The following is a 20,693-nucleotide window of genomic DNA, read 5'->3' as shown; positions in this document are numbered from 1 at the left end:
GAAAGACAGGTGGTAGCATTGGCAGAGGGCGACACAAAGAGGGCGAGGGACATAAATAGAGAGGAGGTGATAGGTCAGAGGGGCTGGAAAATGTTCAGTGGAGGGTGTAGAGACAGTAGGTTACCATAGGTAACCTACTACACTTAAGCTAACCTGCTGTTCCCACACTCTCCACTCAACAGTTCCTGCCGCCTCTTTCATATCACCTCCTCCTTATTTATATCCCCTCACCCTCTTTGTGTGCTGCCCTCTGCCAATGTACCCATCCATCTTTCCCTTTCACTGCTCCTCTTCTGTTCCCCATCCCCCCCCCCCTCCCTCCCCCCATTTCCATGCCCCACAGTCTCCTGATGCTGCACCTGGTGGCAGTCCTGTCTTGCCTCCTAGTTGCTGCACGTTCCACCAAACAGCACTCTTCTTTCCTCCCACCCATATCATGCTATCCCTTACCCTTCCTCACTACCTCCAGACTCCTGCTTTTGTTCCTCATGACCGCTACATTCCAGTACAAGCTGCCAGAAATGGTGGTCATGTGTGCACAAGATGTGGTTCTTCTGTGAATGAATGTGTGTGTGTGTGTGTTTCCATTTCTGAAGGATTCTTTGGCCGTAAGCTCAATATGCAATAGTATTTTGGTTGTGCCTGTCTGCAACTCACCATGCCATCTTTATGGTGATTAGCAATCTATCTTTTCCCTTATGTTGTTATTAACCACTTCTGTTAATTGTAGTCAACAGTTCGTACGAGGCTGATTTGAAAAGTTCTCAGAATCACCACTAGAGGTCAGCGCTAACACAATGAGTTGTTCACGTGATATTCATTGGACTTTTGCATGTAAACACACACCACATCAGTCCTTGTAGAAGAGAGCTGTGGTGGTGACGTGGCGCTGTTGTTGTTCCTGCGTAGTGATTTGTGAAGATGGAAAAAATTGAGTTTCGAGCAATGATTAAGTACTTCATACAGAGAGGTATGAAAGCAAAGGACATTCATGCCAATTTCCAGAATACACTGGGGGACTCTTCTCCTTCATATTCAACTGTTGCCAAGTGGACAAACAAATTTAAATGTGGTTAGGAGAGCTTAGATGATGATCCACACAGAGGTTGGCCAAGATGTATCCCTACTCCAGAAATCATTGCAAAAGTGCACAAAATGGCCATCATGGAGGATCACCAATGGAAAGTATGTGAAATTGATCACACTTGCCAGATGTCACCTGAAAGGGTATATCACATTTTAACTGAAGAATTAGAAATGAAAAAATTATCTGCAAGATGAGTGCCGCAACTCTTGATGCTGGATCAAAAATGTGCAGTTGCTATGGCAAAATTACATTAACTAAGGTTTGAATTGTAGCCACACATGCCTTATTCACCTGATATGGCTCTGTCAGACTTCCTTCCATCTCTTCCCAAAACTGAAAATTTTTCTTGGTGGATAAAGATTCACTTCAAATTAAGAATTGATAGCAGCATTTGACAACTATTTTGCAGGTCTGGAGGAAACTTATTTTTGAGATGGGATCAAGGCACCGGAACATCATTGGGCCAAGTGCATTAATCTACAAAAAGACTGCATTGAAAAAGTTTCAATGATGAAAGTACTTTTTTTCTATTCCATTCCGAGACCTTTTCAAACCACCCTCGTAATTACCTATGTATTTGCATGTCTGAATTTCTGTTTTCCCTGTATGGTAGTCTTCACTAACAGCTAAAATTTGTTTTTAAGTTCTGAATTTCAGTAATGATGGGTTTATGCATCTTTTTAAATGTATCTGTTAGTAATTATTGGAATTTTGACTCCTGGAAGTAGCTTCTGGTTAGTCTTTTTTTATTTTTCAGTTGCAGAAGAACAAGAAGATTGGCTTATGTGATATTTCTATCACATTTAGACTTTTTTGTGCCCCTCTACTTGAAAAAATACAATTATAGATTGACAATTTGTATGTTTTGTTTGAGGACACTATGAATAACATAATTTGCTAAAGTTAGTAACAATAATGAACAAAGCATTTCAAAAGGAAACTAAACACTGGTGTGAATCTTCCATAGGAGATCTTTAAAGCTGTATTCAGATCTCTGTGCTCTACTGCAGTATGACAATCTAACAAAGAGATAGATGTGAGTTCCTGTTCTGAATATTTCAAATTGCCATAGGCAGTTTGAACATGGAAAGATCTCCAGCAATGATGACTAACGATAAGACCAACATTTTAAAGATAAAATTGAAAAGCAGTTTGACAGAGTGAACTTTAATATGTTTGTGTCAAGCTTTTGTGCACTTTAACTGGCTGTTGTGTTATGAAATTACATATCATCTTGGGCAACACAGCTAAAAAGTGGCCATTTGTGTGTGAGTTGTGCCTCTGTGAATGTGTGTAGACAGGCACACACTATATGAAAATATGCCACACTAACCTAGCTTTTAGCAGTAATAGGTCTTTCATTAGGAGGAGACACAGATAGGTTGGAGGGGACTACTAAAGAACGAGATGCAACCCATCAGCTTTGACTAATGATGTCAGAATTTGCCAGATATGATTTATTACGCAGATTTAACAGAGAAGATGAGTGTTCATAAACAAAGGAGCGTAAGAGAGAAAACAGATGGTAAACATATATCACCATATACAACTCAACTGTAGAATGGGATACAAATTTAACTGTTATTGGTTTTTTGTCACTGCTAGCAGGCTATCACTTGTTAGAGTCATAGCACTTCGGTAAAAAATAAAGAAAAAGGAACAGAAGTAACGGTAGCATGGAATCCTCAGTTGACACATATATGAGTTGTATCTCGAACTTCAGTCAATCTGTATAGCTTAACTGCAGTACAGGATATAAATTTAACGTACGTCAACTTCTGTGTTTTCACCTATGTAGGTCAACTGAAGTACGGGATACAAACTTTACAGGTGTTGTTTCTTTTGCCTCTGCTGCTACTAGCATTCTGTTCTTATGTAAATAGTATTACTAGTGAAGGTGAAAAGACCTACATACATAATATTTGTATCCCATACTTCAGTTGACCTATATAGTTACCTCAGTTCAACTACGTGAAAGCGGAGAAAAATGACGCCCATAAAATTTGTGCCCCGTACCAATTGAAGTATGTGATGCAATATATTTTGCCTTTGATACTAATAGTATCCGCTGAAAATTATCATAGCCTTGCTAGCGGTGACAAAAAACCAATAACAGTTAAATTTGTATCCCATTCTACAGTTGAGTTGTATAGGTCAACTAAAGAATAGGATACTAGTACTAGCGAATGGGAAATAAGGACATTTATAACATGTGTATCCTGTACTATAGTTGACCTATATAAGCCAACTGAAGAATAGGGTACTAATGTTAGTGAAGGCAAAAAACAGCGACATACGTAACATTTGTAGTATACCGCACTGCAGCTGATGAACCCATACTTAATGCAGAACAATGAAATATGACAAAGACATACATCAAAATAGACAAATTTGGTACAACATGAAAATAGAAAACAAAAATTACCATACCCAAACTTCTCTGGAAAAAACCAAAGCTCGCCTTGAAAGATGTCAAGGAAAATCACATACGTACACAAGAAACACAATATCACAAAAAACAAACATACACACATACATACAAATATATAAACCCAGAAGTTCACAGCAATGAAATGAAGTAAAATAATAAAAAAATCCACATAAGAAAATTACCTAACATAAGAAAATGAAGAATGATGGATCAGTCCCAAAAAATCCAAATCAATAGTTTAACCATCCTGACGAAACCCACCCTTTTTCTTGACTATCAGTTACCCTCCCCACCTGCCATCCCAACCTGAAATTAACTAACAAATTTTGGATGATACATTTGCCCAACACATTTTAAAAAAAGCACTCCATCTTCAGGCCACAAGTGGCCCATCGGGACCATCCAACCGCCGTGTCATCCTCATTGAGTACATGATGCCCCCATGAATATTCATCTGTAGTGTTGAAATGCATTGTTTCTCCCTCCCTGCAACATTCTATACTATTGGTACAAGTCCCAGTTGATGAAGATCTGAATTCAATATTATGATTGACGACAAGATGCTGAAAACCCCTATTCCCCAAATTCCTGTACAAAGAAAAACCAGTGGAAATGGCTACAGAACCTTCTGCAAAATGATCATCCATTAATTTCACCAACACTTTCTTTGTTCGATTAGGAACTACTTTAAAAACTGCATCATCACATTCTGGACCTGAAATACAGCCCCCCCCCCCCCCCAACCCATAATCCCACTGCAGGTTCCCCCCCTGTTGTTCTTGGTTTTGCCAAAATGAGATTCATCGATTTTGACTATAATACCAGCCCCCCCCCCCCATTAAAGGCCCCCTATATTTTATATACTCCCCACAAACTTCCCTACAAAATGAATACCAGTCCAAACCAGTGCACTCACTCACGACATCGAACGTAATCAGCAAGGAGACAAGATATTTGCAAAAATTGAGTGGTTGCCATCATGTCTACGGCCAAAGCCTGCTTAAGTCTTTCATATTCACGGGAATAGATAAATCCATACCTACAAACGAAAATGAAAAACTAAAAATTCTTCTAAATGAAAAGCTATTCTTCCAGATACCGAAAGTTATCTTTCACTCGCGCGGACCGAGGCGTGCTATCAGCCGCGAGCAGCTTCTGATTCTCTGTTATGCCCTTTCTTGTCGCTGGAACGTGTCCGCCTGTCAAAATAAATACTTTGCACGTAGTCGAGTCATTCACCTCCGTGCTGAATACAAAGCTTCATAAATGTCATCGATAACAGAGAGCACCTCTGTCCTAAACGAAAAGGTGACGACGAGGAAGCAGAATATGGCTTGGCTCTGGGTATTTGGTTTAACAACTCACTAAGAATGAAATTAAGTACCAAATGAATAGGAAACAATGAATTATTTAAATCAATGCAAATGAAAAACATCTTACGCAATGCCTAGCACTGTCTTTTGAAAACACATTCATTTATTTCAAGTTACAATGGTGGCGCTTATCCATAGTAGACAACCGATTTATTATCTGTGGCTCAAAAGTAGAGACATTAATATCTATGAGTTACCTATGACATCATTGGTCAAAGCCGATGAGTTGTATCCCGTTCTTCAGTTGACCCAGCTGGAGAAGGTTAAAAGGAATGGCAGGTCACTCAGGCCACAGCATGAGATAGTCCCAACTGTTTAGAGGATGATGGTAGTGAAAGATCCCCCTTGTCTTCAAAACATATGTGGCCTTCTCATCTTAGGATCTGAGCAGTCTTCCTTTCCCTTTTAATTTTCCCCCACCTATCCCAACTCTCCACCTCAAGGAAGGAACTATTAAGTTCTAAAAGCTAGGATAGTGCCTCTTATTTTTATAGGTGGCTATTAGCAGTACTGATATTTTACCTCTTGGAAGTCAGAAAATAATCTGCCTATTTTTCATCATCCCCCTCCCACCTCTATGACATAGAATGCACATAGCTTTGTGCTCTTGTTAACTCACGCATAATGTTTTAGAAGTAATTCTGTCTGCATATTACCCTATATTCCACCTCTCTCAGGTTCTCAAATCTCATCCAGTGCAGTCCCAAGCAATCAGTCTTTCATTCTCATCCCGTCCAGTAAGTCTCCCCTGACCTAGGGTTCTGAGCAACTTTTCCGAACCCAACCCCTTTTCATAAACCTTGCCAGTCCTGTTCCTTCACCCCCTCTTCCTTCCCCTTCACCCTTTCTGCCAGAAGAAGAGGCTACTCGCTCAGAAAGCTTGCAAACTATAACACCTTTTTATTATTGTGTACTCCTGCTGCCACTTGCAGAGTAGAATTTATTATATTTTCAATATACATAAAAGATTTATCAGGTACCAAAATGGTGCAGTGCTATACTTGTTATCTACTGTTGCTGCATAACTGAACTCAGAACAGTTTGAACTGTATTTTATTTAAAAGTAGATAAATATAAAATATTTTGAATAAATAAGAAAACAAACTTAACCCTTGAGCAGGCACGCCGGCTCACAGAGTGTGCCAAATTTATATAACCGATGTATCCAATGTGTTGGCAACAATGGAGACCTTTGAAACTCAATGTACTCATTCATTATTGTTCTGATGACTGTTGTCTGTAGTGCACTAATTTTTGGTGCTCAGGAATTTGTTAAACAGAGAATTTTTTAATGTAACACTGTCAGTTCTGGTGCACTCAGTGCACCATGCGACTGGTTATGTAAGTATTTTTTTACATCTTCAAACACAGTGGTTATTTTACTAACAACATTCCTATAGCCCAAGTTCAGCATAAATTTTCATTTAAGGGCAAGAAAGCATTTAACTAATGAGGAACTTGAATGCCTCTTGAATGAAGATCCAGATTTTACAAAAAATATCGACACTACAGGGTGTTTTGAAAAGAATATACATATTACATAGTATTATTTTGTCCAAACTATCAATTGCTGCACCTTGGCTCAGCTATTGGGGAAATGAATCCATAGTCTATATTAATAGCCGCTAGATGTCTGTTGTCTTCTGTTTTGCTTGGTAACCGTCATGTGTTTAAAATGGCTACTCCGCAGCAGAAATCATTTTGTGTTCTTGAGCTTACGAAGTGCAATTCCATGATTACAGTGCAAAGACGTTTCAGGTTGAGGTGCCAAATTGATCTTCCAAATGTGTAGAACATTCGCAGATGGTATCAACACAGGTACATAGATTTTTAGATACAGGATGTGTATGTAAAGGAATGAGTCCTAGCTGCCCTCATGTTCCTGAAGAAAATATTGCATGAATTCAAGCTGCTTTCCAGTGTAGTCCTTCAAAATCAACTTGTGATGCCAGTCAGGACTTACAACTGCCTACAACAATAATTTGGCATGTTTTGAGATGTCTGTTGGTTATGAAGCCGCACAAGTTAACAGCTGTTACAAGCTCGGTGCCCTGATGACAAACACAAATATGCGGCATTTTGCAACAAGATTCTTGATGCTATTGACAATGACAACACTTTTGCATGATGCATCATGTTCAGTGATTAAGCAACTTTCCATGTTAGTGGTCGCGTAAACAAACACAATGTTCGAATTTGAGGCCTTACAGAACCCACCATGCAGCCATTGAACATGTACGAGATTTGCAAAAAGTCTATGAGTTTATGGCTCATTCTTCTTTGATGGAAACACAGTTAATGATCAGCAGTATCTCGCTATGTACAAAACTGGTTGTTTCTGAGGCTGCACGAAGACAAATTCATTTTTCAACAAGACGGGGCACACTCCTTCTGGAGTCACCAAGTGCATGAATACCTGAATGAAACTAGTTGAAGAACCAGATCCATACTGCCATAACATCAGTGACGAAGGACATGCTTGCCCGAGTATGGGAGGAATTTGAGTATTGATGTGACATTGTTCGTACGCTGATGGAGAACATATTGAAATCTGTAATCTGAACTTGAGAGGTTCTTAAATATGTATGTAAAGTTTCATATTCGTATGTCTTAAAGTTTAATAAATATATGTATTTGAATTACATATATTCTTTTTGAAACACCCTGAATATTGGACGATGTTACTGATGAAGAATTGGAGGCAATTACTCATAGTGACCATGACACAAAGTGAACAAGAATGTGCGTCAGACGGAAACGAAGACAATAATTGTCAGCTAGGTTCTATTGGTGATTGGTTTGTGGGAAGAAATAAAACTTCTATATGGGGGAACAAGAAGGAGAAACATTGCAAAAATTTTTCCTGGATCCAGGCTATTGCCAGGGATGTAACAACTGAGATTTCTGGGTTCCTTAAGGTACTTGACATGGAAATGATCAATACTATTGTGAAATCTACAAACAAATATATTCAGCTCAAACCAGAATTTTCTGATTATCAGAGAGATAAAGAGACAAAAAAGAAATGACAAGAAGTGAAATATTGGCACTCCTTGGGTTACTTTATCTCTTTGGAATGAAGAAAGCGAACCACACAAATGTAATGGAACAGTGGAATACTGGTAGATCAGGAATCATAATTGGAAGAGCTGGCATGAGCTACAAGCGATTTCTATTCTTGCTGCATTGTATTCATTTTAATGATAAAAGCATAAAAGAAGAGAGGAGAAGATCTGATAAGTTGGCCACAGTATTTTCAATTCTGGATGAGTTTGTAACCAATGGTGAGAAGCTTCAAGCTATTCATGGTCACTGTGGATTTGTGCAATATATCCCCAACCAACCTGCCAAATATGGCATTAAGATATCTGCACTTTGTGATGTGAAAAGATTTCTTATCAGCAACCTTGAGGTATATTGTGGAAAGCAACCCAAAGGACATTATGCAGTCTCAAATTCAGCGTTGGAAATAATTCACAGACTTGTGAGTCTTATAGAGGGATCCAACAGGAATATAACTATGGACAGTTGGTATACAAGTTGCACCTTGGCTATGTCGCTGTTAGGTAAAAGGCTTACGTGTATTGGGACACTCAGAAAGAATAAACCAGAAATTCCCTTGGAATTCCTGCCTAATAAAAATCGAGTACGTGGCTCATCCCTCTTCAGATATAAAAAAGATTTGATGTTAGTTTTGTACATACTAAAGAAGGAGGTTTTGTTGTCATCAACAATGCATGATTCAGGTACTATCGATGAAGAATTTTGAAACCCAGAGATTGTGATTACAATGCCACTAACGGTGACGTCGATGCAGTCGACCAGATGTGTGGCACATGTTCTGTGGCTCACATAATGAGAAGGTGGCCTTTGGTAATGATTTTCGCTCTAATGGACATTGCCGGTATCAATGCCCAGATCCTTTTTTACTCAAATGTACAAAATCAAAAGATTATGAGAAGCGTGTTTCTGAAGAACTTGGCTTATGACATCATGAAAGAACATCTAATAGAAAGAGCCAAAATTCAGAGCCTTCCCAAGGACATATCACTGTTCCTTCAAAGGTACCAGACAACATCGGAGCAAGTTGAGAAGCATTCGGTTAAGAAACGGGGATGCTGTGTTATTTGTGGAAGGGTCAAGAATATTAAATCAACAATACAGTGTGTTTCTTTTAATGGTTTTGACATTTCTTAAATTACTAAGTAGTGAACATGGCCTGTCTGTAAGCTGTTTTAGTATGGTTTCTGTAGGCATTCACTATGAATATATTAATTTTGAACACTGACTGCAAAATATAGATTTTTAGAACTATGTCATTTATGTGTTTAGATATATATCAACTTTCCTGAATAAAGTATAATTAACAGCCATGTTAAATGAGGAAACATTCTTTCCCACTGTAAGTGAGCAACAGTGTATGGACATTTCTTGGATAGATATGTAACATTATTTCTTAGTATTTTCCACTGTGCCCATAATAAATTATTTGTATTAGTTTCACAATAAAATTTGTTATTTCGATACCATTAATGTCATTTTGAGTGATACTATATCTACCCTTAAAACAATAAACTAATTAATGTCAATACTAGCGTGAGAGCATATGAAAATAACTATACAACTGAGCAGCGAAAGTGGTGAACAAAATGCACCACTTATTCAATAAAAAAGCACGTGCCTGCCGGAAGGTTAATGAAACTAGTGGTAGGTATGTCAAATGGAAGACTTGGACTTGTTGGGAAGATTCTGAGAAGGTTGGACATATAAGAGTCTACTGTGACCTATTTGTAGACTGCAGTCTGTTGTAGGAACTACCTAATTTAGGGAGACCTAAATTAGGGTGGCCAGATCAGGACTAGAATGTGGTACTTTCCTGGAAACCAAGTCCTCAGTCTGAACTACAACACCAGCTCACTCAGTTCCTATTTCTCACTAGTTTGTTCAGTCTTACTTTAATATGAAAATTTATAACATTCCACATCATTGGCTACTAAATAATGGTTTACACTGTTACCATTTGGAGAACTTCCCATGAGAAAGTCACTGGACTGTTGTATGCCTAGAATCTCTTACCAGTGGTTTCTGAATGATTCTGTGATTCGGATTATTACTGATTTATTTTACTGCCACGTTAAAGGCACTGATATCTACTTGTGGATTGACATGGTGTTTTTTAAATGTTTTTTGCAAATTCAGCAGACTTCTCGTTTGTTATCTTGCAACACTATCACTGACATCAGGCAGTCCATCACAAATCTGAGAATGTGTGTTCTACCAGAGGGCATTTTATACTAATACCAAAAGGAATGTGCACTTGAGAAGTCTTTAAAATTTGTCATCTACAATACTTGAGTTTTTGTCTCCTGAAGATAAGTTATGCCCAGACATCTGTCTACTGATAACACATGCTCATCAAAACTTAAATGGAAACACTCAGAAATATAGAATGATACTTTGTTGAAAAATTCTGTCCCATCAGTAGCTTCATTAGTGAAGGAACAGAAAATAAACACAATCATGGATAACCCTTTACACCACATTTGTCAGAATTAAAATATAAATTAAGAGCAAAATCAACTGAAAATTCTTCAATCATGCAAATACAGAGTCAACAAAATGTCTTCGTATAGTATACATTACCGGATAAATACTGTCTGAAATATGCTATTATTGGTTTTCTGTCTTGCACGTACAGCAATAAAATTAAAGAGAATTGCACCAGATGCACTTCGCTTTTATTTATGAAGCATCGTCTATGGTTATTCTGCAAACTGAATACATATGTTTGTACATTTTTGAAATATTCAGGTGTTTATCAGTTTTTTGTTGCGATGTACTGCATCTAGGTTCTAAGACAGATTTTACCAGCTTCAGTTCCATGTTATCCTATTTTCTACTCCCAGCTGTAACATGTATAAAATGCATGTGTGATACTCTGAATTTTACTGTATGATCTAAACAAATCTCCACCAACTGAAAATTGATGTGGCAAAGCTATGGTGGTGTTACATATTTGTCTCCCATTACTTACCTTCAGACTCCTTGGATGAATATCTCGGCAAAGTGTCAGTTGTTGAGTCTCTGCTTGTACCAAGTCCACAGAATCCAGAGGGCAGAACACTTCTCCAATAATGTCATCTCGTGAGTAGCGATCAAAACTCAGTACCACAAAATGTAGTGTTATGCTCTAAAATATACAACAAATTATAAACCATATTATTCACTGGTTAGGTAAAACTGTGAAAGCACTCTAACTTTTACTGTGTGTTCTCACCTGTGTGAACTGAAAGGATGAAGAGCAAACAATGGAAATTCTGCAAGATGAGGCACTGACAGAGACTTAAACAAGACTGAAATAATTGCTACAATTTTGTACAATGTTCTACTTAGAAGCTAACAAAGTAACAACAAACATACACATTACTACAGCACTGCAGCTTTTTGTCGGCTCAACATCCCCCATTGTCCCTTCTTGGTCATTATCATCCCATTTTCAGTTTCTAAACAAATTAAATCAATAGTCTTTTATGGTGATCTGCTATTTACAAAGCTATCTTGAGTGCTCACTGTAACTTTCACTTATCTGACTTTCTTATGCATGATCAATAATTATTACTAACAATTTTTCATTTGAATGTGCTGTATACTGTAGTCTGACCTGTTATTTCTTATGTCCATGCTGAAAGATGATACAAAATACTAACAGAATTACAAAGCACAAAAAAGAAAATGTGGGACTTGCCTGATACAAAAGAGAACACTTGTGTGCACTAGATTCAAAAAGTGGTTCAATCAGTAAGATCAAGTGGTCTTTGTTTCTTGCTATGTGTAATAGTGATTATGAAATTTTGAGAACTATCCAAGACAATGGATTTAGTAATTAAAAAAAAAACTGTCAGGTGATAATTATGAGAATGAGCACCTCACTAAAACTGAAGCTTCATGGAATGATTCTGCACATTAATATAAGATTTCTATAAATTAAGAAAAAATCATATAAACATAAACAAATAAAAGAAAAAGTAGAGCAACTGATTGAAAAGCTCAGTAAGTTATTAACAGTACCCCACTGCACACAATCACATGCAGCCAGTAGTGCAAAACTATGCTTACTTCATGCATACATATTTGACTGTACACTGAGTAGTACGGTGGTCGGTAGTGAGAGAATGAAAAGAAGTCTGAAATAGTCCTCTTCTTTCAGTGTTTTTGAGGTATCATCCATTGGACTCTTCAGAGTCTTTCTGTGCTGAAAGCAACATTGCAAGAGGCATGACATTCACTTCCCGTGGAGTCATGGACATCATTATTAACATTTATTCCTCCATGTGCTGAATTACTCGCGTTACTATTATTTTGTAACTTTCCCTTTATTAGTAGAAGTTACTGTGCAAGGACAAAGTGAATGTACTTACGCTGGAAGTAAAAACAAGAGATTTTCTTTAAATCAAACAAACACTTATTTTCTGATGTGGGCCCCCTTAAAGCCAATGCACCTTCTCCAACACCTTTCAATGAGTAGATTACACTCGTGATTCTGGAAGGCACCCATTGATAGTTGCTAGAATTTCTCCATTAAACTCAGAAGTATTCCAGGAATAAATTTCTTTAGAAACTTCCTGGCAGATTAAAACTGTGTGCCCGACCGAGACTCGAACTCGGGACCTTTGCCTTTCGCGGGCAAGTGCTCTACCAACTGAGCTACCGAAGCACGACTCACGCCCGGTACTCACAGCTTTACTTCTGCCAGTACCTCGTCTCCTACCTTCCAAACTTTACAGAAGCTCTCCTGCGAACCTTGCAGAACTAGCACTCCTGAAAGAAAGGATATTGCGGAGACATGGCTTAGCCACACTCTGGGGGATGTTTCCAGAATGAGATTTTCACTCTGCAGCGGAGTGTGCGCTGATATGAAACTTCCTGGCAGATTAAAACTGTTTGCCTGACCGAGACTCGAACTCGGGACCTTTGCCTTTCGTGGGCAAGTGCTCTACCAACTGAGCTACTGAAGCACGACTCACGCCCGGTACTCACAGCTTTGCTTCTGCCAGTACCTCATCTCCTACCTTCCAAACTTTACAGAAGCTCTCCTGCGAACCTTGCAGAACTAGCACTCCTGAAAGAAAGGATATTGCGGAGACATGGCTTAGCCACAGCCTGGGGGATGTTTCCAGAATAAGATTTTCACTCTGCAGTGGAGTGTGCGCTGATATGAAACTTCCTGGCAGATTAAAACTGTGTGCCCGACCGAGACTCGAACTCGGGACCTTTGCCTTTCGCGGGCAAGTGCTCTACCAACTGAGCTACCGAAGCACGACTCACGCCCGGTACTCACAGCTTTACTTCTGCCAGTACCTCATCTCCTACCTTCCAAACTTTACAGAAGCTCTCCTGCGAACCTTGCAGAACTAGCACTCCTGAAAGAAAGGATATTGCGGAGACATGGCTTAGCCACAGCCTGGGGGATGTTTCAAGAATGAGATTTTCACTCTGCAGCGGAGTGTGCGCTGATATGAAACTTCCTGGCAGATTAAAACTGTTTGCCTGACCGAGACTCGAACTCGGGACCTTTGCCTTTCGTGGGCAAGTGCTCTACCAACTGAGCTACCGAAGCACGACTCACGCCCAGTACTCACAGCTTTGCTTCTGCCAGTACCTCATCTCCTACCTTCCAAACTTTACAGAAGCTCTCCTGCGAACCTTGCAGAACTAGCACTCCTGAAAGAAAGGATATTGCGGAGACATGGCTTAGCCACAGCCTGGGGGATGTTTCCAGAATAAGATTTTCACTCTGCAGTGGAGTGTGCGCTGATATGAAACTTCCTGGCAGATTAAAACTGGGTGCCCGACCGAGACTCGAACTCGGGACCTTTGCCTTTCGCGGGCAAGTGCTCTACCAACTGAGCTACCGAAGCACGACTCACGCCCGGTACTCACAGCTTTACTTCTGCCAGTACCTCGTCTCCTACCTTCCAAACTTTACAGAAGCTCTCCTGCGAACCTTGCAGAACTAGCACTCCTGAAAGAAAGGATATTGCGGAGACATGGCTTAGCCACAGCCTGGGGGATGTTTCCAGAATGAGATTTTCACTCTGCAGCGGAGTGTGCGCTGATATGAAAGTAAAGCTGTGAGTACCGGGCGTGAGTCGTGCTTCGGTAGCTCAGTTGGTAGAGCACTTGAAAGGCAAAGGTCCCGAGTTCGAGTCTCGGTCGGGCACACAGTTTTAATCTGCCAGGAAGTTTCATATCAGCGCACACTCCGCTGCAGAGTGAAAATCTCATTCTGGAAATTTCTTTAGAGTTTTCAGAAACACACCCATTTCAAGTCACTTAGTTTTTCCACTGCAAAATCACATTTCATTGATCTGATGAAACATATTCACCAGTTACTGTTTTATCTGTTGCTAGTTAATCCTTTTTTACTCCAGAAAAGTCTTGCATGTTTCACAGCAGATAAAACTGCCTTTGCCTTTTTGGTTCGAGCCTGTTGACTTCCACTTGCTGTTTAAGTTCTAGTATGAAGCACTGGACCTACACATCATCCACAGTAGCATGATGGCGAAGAAAATCAATTAGACTGTTTTTAAAGTGATCAGAAAATTGATAAGAAATTTGGTATTACTTTTCACATTTGGTCAACTATCTCACAGTCAGTTGTTATGCAGAATTTAAGCTAGTGTACACTTTCTTCTGAGGCCAATCCTGAGCTGGAGCATTTGAAAAGGGTACTGTTGATATCCTTTTCATTCATGTGAAATCTGGTTAGTGCATCAGCTTAAATAATCCTGTTTACACTGGGATGTTACACATTATTCTCCATTCCTTCCTTCTCCCATTGCACTTGTAGTGTCAGTTACTTGGCACATCTTCAACGCTAATTGTCCTGTAACAGTTTGTTTACTTTCTTGGTGTTTTTCATCTGTTCTTATAATTTTCAGGCATATGTTAATGTGAAGCTAAACTTTTTCATGATGCTCTAAGATTAGAGGTAGGATTTAATGCCTCATTTGGATGGCTAAGCAGATTCAAACAGTGTCTCCGGATTTGTGAACTTATTGTGCAAGGAGAGTAGTTTAGCTCAAATGTTGCAGCAGTTGAGTCCTGCTGGCAAGAGTTCTAGAAATTTGTGGAAGGACAGAATTTCACACCAGACCAAATTTATAATGCAGACAAAAGTGGTTGCTTTAAAGAATGAAGTTTGTGCCCCTGGGTATAAGCTGTCTAAAGAGTGCATTACAGTTTTGTGCACTGATGATTCTTCTGGTAAGCACAAAGTGAAACTACAGTACTAGTGATTGGAAAATAAAAAAAAAATGTCTGAGCATTCAAGTATACTGCAGCTAAGGATCTCCCTGTACATTACAACCAAAAAGTAGCATGGATGAATAGGAAAATTTTAAAAAAGTGGGTTCCACACACAATTTTTTGAAGACAAAGGATTGCCACAAAAAACTCAATAACATCACTTCACATCATGATTAGAGGATTCTTGGATTTGACAGTAATCTCAATGTGTTTGGTTTTACCTCCTAATGTAACTGTCATAATATAGCGAATGGACCAAGATGAAGTGCATTGGTAAAATGGTACTACTGGGCTGTTCTACTGAGGAATCCTAGTTGATGAAGATGATTTTGGTGACATTCCGGAAGAAGTTGACAATTCCAGATGCAATACATAGGATTTCTGATTCCTGGCAGGAAGTCAAGCGACATTCACTAGTTTGATCATGGAGGAAAATTCTTCCACGTATAAAAGAAAGTTATTTTCAAGGTTTCAGTGACAAAGGAATAACAACTGTGCAAATAATGAATCTGGCTATGGGTTTGTTTTGAAGCTATCAATGAGGAAAACTTGAAAGAATAGCTGAAGACTAACATGTATGAACCTGGCTTCCCGTAAATGAATGACGCTGAAATTGTGACTGCTGCTTCACAACAAAACAATGAAGAGAACAGAGAACATGAAAGTGGGATTGAAGACAGTGACCTAGTCAGTCACCATACCACATTTAAATGTGTTTTATGCTCTCCTAGATTATATGGGCCAGCGAGTGTTTCAATACAGTGATACTGTTGCTGCAAGAAAAATTCAAAATTCCATGCAACAAAATGTCAACTCCTCTCAGAAGCCGACATCACAAACTATTTTAAGAAATAAACTTGCGTACAGTATCTACGTGCAGAACATGGGTAAACTTTCAAACAAAGAATACATGTTTGAAAATACGCATCTTCTGCCCCACATTACCCCCTATAATCAGGAGTATACCATATGTAATTAAGCAATTAAGTATGGGCCAATTAAATATGTATTTAACCAGGTACAACATATTATATGTATGCAAGTCTGGATGATCTCTTATGTAGGTTGAAAGCTATCTATGGGCTAAAAATAAACAAAATCAGTTATAATTCTAAAGTCTCTAAATTCATGGGTTCATCAGCAGTATCTGTTGCCATATTGGTAGAAATTCCTTCCAATTACATGGATGGGACAACACCAGCGTCTTGGTCTCTTATTATTACTTTCAATTCCAGCTCATATTACAATCTTTCAAACTTTCTGCTACAAAACACATGCACATACTCCCCCCCCCCTCCCATTCCTCCCCCTCCCCCTTCCCTACTCCCCAGTCTTCTACAGTTATTTCTTTATTCTGCTGTGTGGTAGGCACTTCAAGTTTTCAATACAAGATTTTTAAATATTTCTTGGTTACATATTTGGTATCATTATATTACAGCTAAGTTTGAATGCATTCACGTCACAGCACTAGGGAAGAATTTATAGAACAGAAAACCCATTGACTCATTGTTTCCTAAAATCTTTCTGTCATGTACACTGTCTTAGGTTTATTTGTCATTATAGTCTCCAACAGTTATTACTTGAGAATGTGTTCTGTCAATGACATATGACATGACAGTGTTTTCTTTTTGGAAAGCAAAGCAAAGCTCTTAACTTTATTTTCTTGAACTGTGTTATTTTGAGTACTGTGAAGTATATCAGTGCATATTAATGGGAGATTTGAGACATGTCATTCTTGCAATCAGTAAAATTAATTTTTATTGTTCATCTCCTTCTGGAATCATCTCATTATGGACTAGTAAGCTCTGAAATTGTGTCACTAATGGTGATTTCTATGGAGATGTTTTCTTTCTACTCATATAAGGAACAAAATATACTAGACATTCTGCAGTTCATTTGAATAACAATTTCACTACAGATTACAGCTCGAATAAAATAATTTTGTGATTCACAGAGTTGCAGTGCTGAGAGAAAATGTTGCCAGAGAGCAGCCAGCTATACTTGACTTAACTATAGCTATAAAGGGTCTCACACACATTCATATCAATTGACTGACTGACAAACAAATTATATGTTTTGGGTGACCAGTAGACCAATTTTATCTGGACATTCAGCAGGGCCTAATCACCCAATAACATGTTTTCCCCACCGTGTCATGCTGCATGTTACATTGTCATGCTAACCACCAAACAGAAGTTCAGCAACTGTCAGTGCTTATGGGGGAAAACAGTATTCTTATACGGCTAATGTGACAGAGTGGAAGCTGGTGAAATATTGATGACAGAGTTCTTGTGAAAGTTTAAGAATTACATGTGATGAGCATACCAATAGCAATCCAAGAAATGGGGTGCTTGCTTCTTTGACAGAAGCTGCAGATACAAGGGCACTGAATTTGGGGTCTTCATAAGTTCTGCCAGTAGCTAGAAACGCAAACGTAGCTAAAAGTTTATTCTCTCAGTTTTCTTCATCTCTTTATTTATTTACATCAAATGTTTCTTGATGAGGTTTAGTAGCTCAGAAAAGCATTTCTCATCCAATCATTAATAATTTTAGAAATTGTCAGACTCCCAGCTTCTTCAGTAATAAAGTGTGAGTGAATTTCATCCTTTGAAGAAGCCATTTCTCTCAGCTTTTGCTTGCTGAAGCAAAACTCCAATTTTGTAACTTTGCAGTACCAAGTGGCACCCTGAAGGACACAATCTCATAACATAAACACCATACAGCCCGCGATATGAACAGGATGGTGCTTCAATTATTGCATACATTGGTTGGACAATTTGGAGGCTGCTACCAAATCATAAATTGGAGTGGGTGCAGGGCACTACTATGCCAGCCAATAACTTTTCATCTTTCCCTTACTAAATAAATTATTTCATGCAGCATAAATATCAGTGCATATAACATGAGAAGAGGCAACAGAGACAGATACAGAGAGAGATAGAGATATATAGAGATAGATAGATAGAGAGATAGATAGATAGATAGAGAGAGAGAGAGAGAGAGAGAGAGAGTATGCACACCTGGAGTTCATTGTAGGTGACACGGTAGAAGGTGAAGTCCTCGTCATAGACAGGGTCACGTGTCTTGCGCAGCACACGCGTTTTGACCTTGTGCAGCTTGTCTGGCAGCAGCTGCAGTTTCACATAGGGGTCACTGCTGCCCACACTGGTGTCCTTGGCTGGTAGGTTGCGGCAGCGCACCACCGTCACGATGAGTGCACTCTTGTCACGCTTGTACCTGTCACCAGCACGTGTTTATTAGGTTTAAGCTTGTGGCTGTACTCAAAATACAACTATGAGGGATTGTCATAAACATTTAATTAACATCTCAAAAAATAAATATGTATAATTAATTTTTTTGTTTGTGTACAGGTGTACAGGTTAGGGAACTAAACAGTGAGGCCGTCAGTCCCTCAGTTATGAGGGAGTTAGTGATGACAGCTACAAATCGACTGAGTTATCAAAATGTGAAGGAGTGGTAAAATCAAATCATTGAAAGCAATATTGATGTCAGAGCTGAGAAATAATTTGAAAGAGAAGTAAAAATGTGTGGGGCAGGCCGGTACAGAGGTAAGAGAGCAGACGAGCGCTCCACAGGGCTCATTTGCCGTGAGGGAAACCCCCACCTGTGTCTGTCTCCCTGCCAACCTGTTTAAGGGCAAAGACAGTCACAAAGTAAAGAATGCTTTCTAACCAGGAGTTTTGGAATAGTAAAAGTGAGAAAGCTGAAAAGGTAATGGACATTGGTTGGACTGACAATAATAAAATAATTTAGTAGGTGGGTGGCATGAGGCAAGTGTCTCACAAGGCTCTGTGTGTGGTAGGGACCATCCCTATTATAATAATCACATCCCCAACCTGCTATAATCAAAGTGTAGGGCTAACTACTTCTAGAAGCTACTAAAACGGAATAAAAGAGGGATGATCAAGGCAGCTGGTAAAGGAGGTAGGGTCAAGGATCCCCAGGCTCAGTATGTGGTGGGAGTGCCCCACCATCCTGTTTCCATGCTGAAAGTAGTATCAGTGGAATCTGAGAATAAAAGCCACTTTCATGGAGAAAATGAAGAATAAGTTTAAGGTAAGAATACTAGAAGATCATGCCTAGCTTGGAGAGCTAGATGTGAGCTAATGTGTGTGTAAGGCTTCATAGTCAAAATATTATTTCAATAAAATAAAAAGGCAGTAATATATTTAAAATGGAGATTGGTTCACTGAAAAGATTGCTCTTTACTCTTCTGGTGGAAATAGCTTCACAGTCTGAACACAGGGATTGTATTACATGTATTATTTTATGTACATGTGTAGCTATTACTTAGAAATGTAAAATATAATGTAAACTTTTGTATTTCTCTCAAAAAAGTGAAAAAAGTTTCTTTTGTAAACCTTGACATGTCTCCTGTACATCAAATCAAATGATTTGAAAAATTGTACGTAATGAGATGAATAAATCACATATCACATATGAGAACAGCTCACTACACAAGATAAAACTATAGGTTAATCTGATATGACCAATCCAGTGCAACATAGGATGGAGGATTGATTCTTTCTGGGAGGACAGCAAGGAGGTGAGCCATACAGCAGTAGTCTCCCTGATAGTGCAGAATGTCATAGATGGGGCATGTTGTTCCATATCTTAGTGAGGAGTGGTCTTATTTGCACCCATAAATCCAAACTTGTGATCATCAAAAAGAACATTGGGTGAGTAATCACTTCTCTAGCCACTAGCGACTTCATTCCCTGAGATACCCACATGACTTGGGACCCAGAAAAAAACTGAGCAGGGCCACATCACACACAGCAGATATCACCAGGTGACAAGAGTAACATCGATCAACAGCCTGAAGACTGCTCATTGAGTAACAAAAAATTAAAATGTGGTTGAGAAAGATGAGCAGTAAATTTTATTATAACTGCAATTAATATGTGATCAGAGATATTAACTTTAAATTAAACACCATTACTTGTCTATATTTAATACAGGGTGGTGCATGAACAGTTAACACATTTAATATTGCCACAAAACTTTTATTTATGAAATGAAAATTTTCAAATTTTACACGCAGGTAGTATGGTCCATGGAAGTGCATTTCACTTCATCACATGTTAAATATGTGTTTCTTCATAGTGACAACTTCATGAAGGTGAATACACATATTCCTTACACCTTTGCAGCCCAAGTCTTCATTTATCACATTGCACAATTACACTACCTGGGCATGCATTTCCATAATATCGTGTGGTCTCAGTAACAGTTTCTCCTTCAAATACCCCACAAAAAATCACATGGATTTAAGTACGGGATGGAGGAGGCCAAAAGAATCTCCCATGATGGCATTGCAGGTAATGTCATGACATCATATAATTGGTGAATATTTCCTTCAGAAAGCCAGTACAGCATTATCTGTATGAGATGTTGCACCATCTTGCATAAACCACTGTGTGTTCATGGCTCCATAAACTTTCCCAGTGTAGTAATTGGGGTCTCCAGCCAG

The 20,693-nt window shown here is 38.9% G+C and overlaps 1 protein-coding gene and 1 non-coding gene across 2 annotated transcripts in view; both read right to left on the bottom strand.

Annotated features, from left to right (window-relative positions):
- Positions 1-20,693, bottom strand: part of LOC126199616 (synaptotagmin-11) — a 181,757-nt gene that overhangs the window by 21,731 nt on the left and 139,333 nt on the right. The window contains exons 5-6 of the mRNA XM_049936544.1: positions 18,220-18,436; positions 10,926-11,081 (exon numbers count right to left, since the gene is read on the bottom strand). Coding sequence (XP_049792501.1) covers positions 10,926-11,081; positions 18,220-18,436 — 373 coding nt within the window. The remainder of the gene's footprint in view (positions 1-10,925; positions 11,082-18,219; positions 18,437-20,693) is intronic.
- On the bottom strand, positions 13,435-13,509 carry Trnas-cga (transfer RNA serine (anticodon CGA)). The gene has a single exon. It is a non-coding gene; the product is annotated as a tRNA-Ser (tRNA).

This window comes from Schistocerca nitens, chromosome 8, assembly GCF_023898315.1.
Source record: "Schistocerca nitens isolate TAMUIC-IGC-003100 chromosome 8, iqSchNite1.1, whole genome shotgun sequence".
Lineage (NCBI taxonomy): Eukaryota > Metazoa > Arthropoda > Insecta > Orthoptera > Acrididae > Schistocerca > Schistocerca nitens.
Note: the sequence above shows the minus strand (reverse complement) of the source record. Positions and strands in the feature narration are given on the sequence as shown.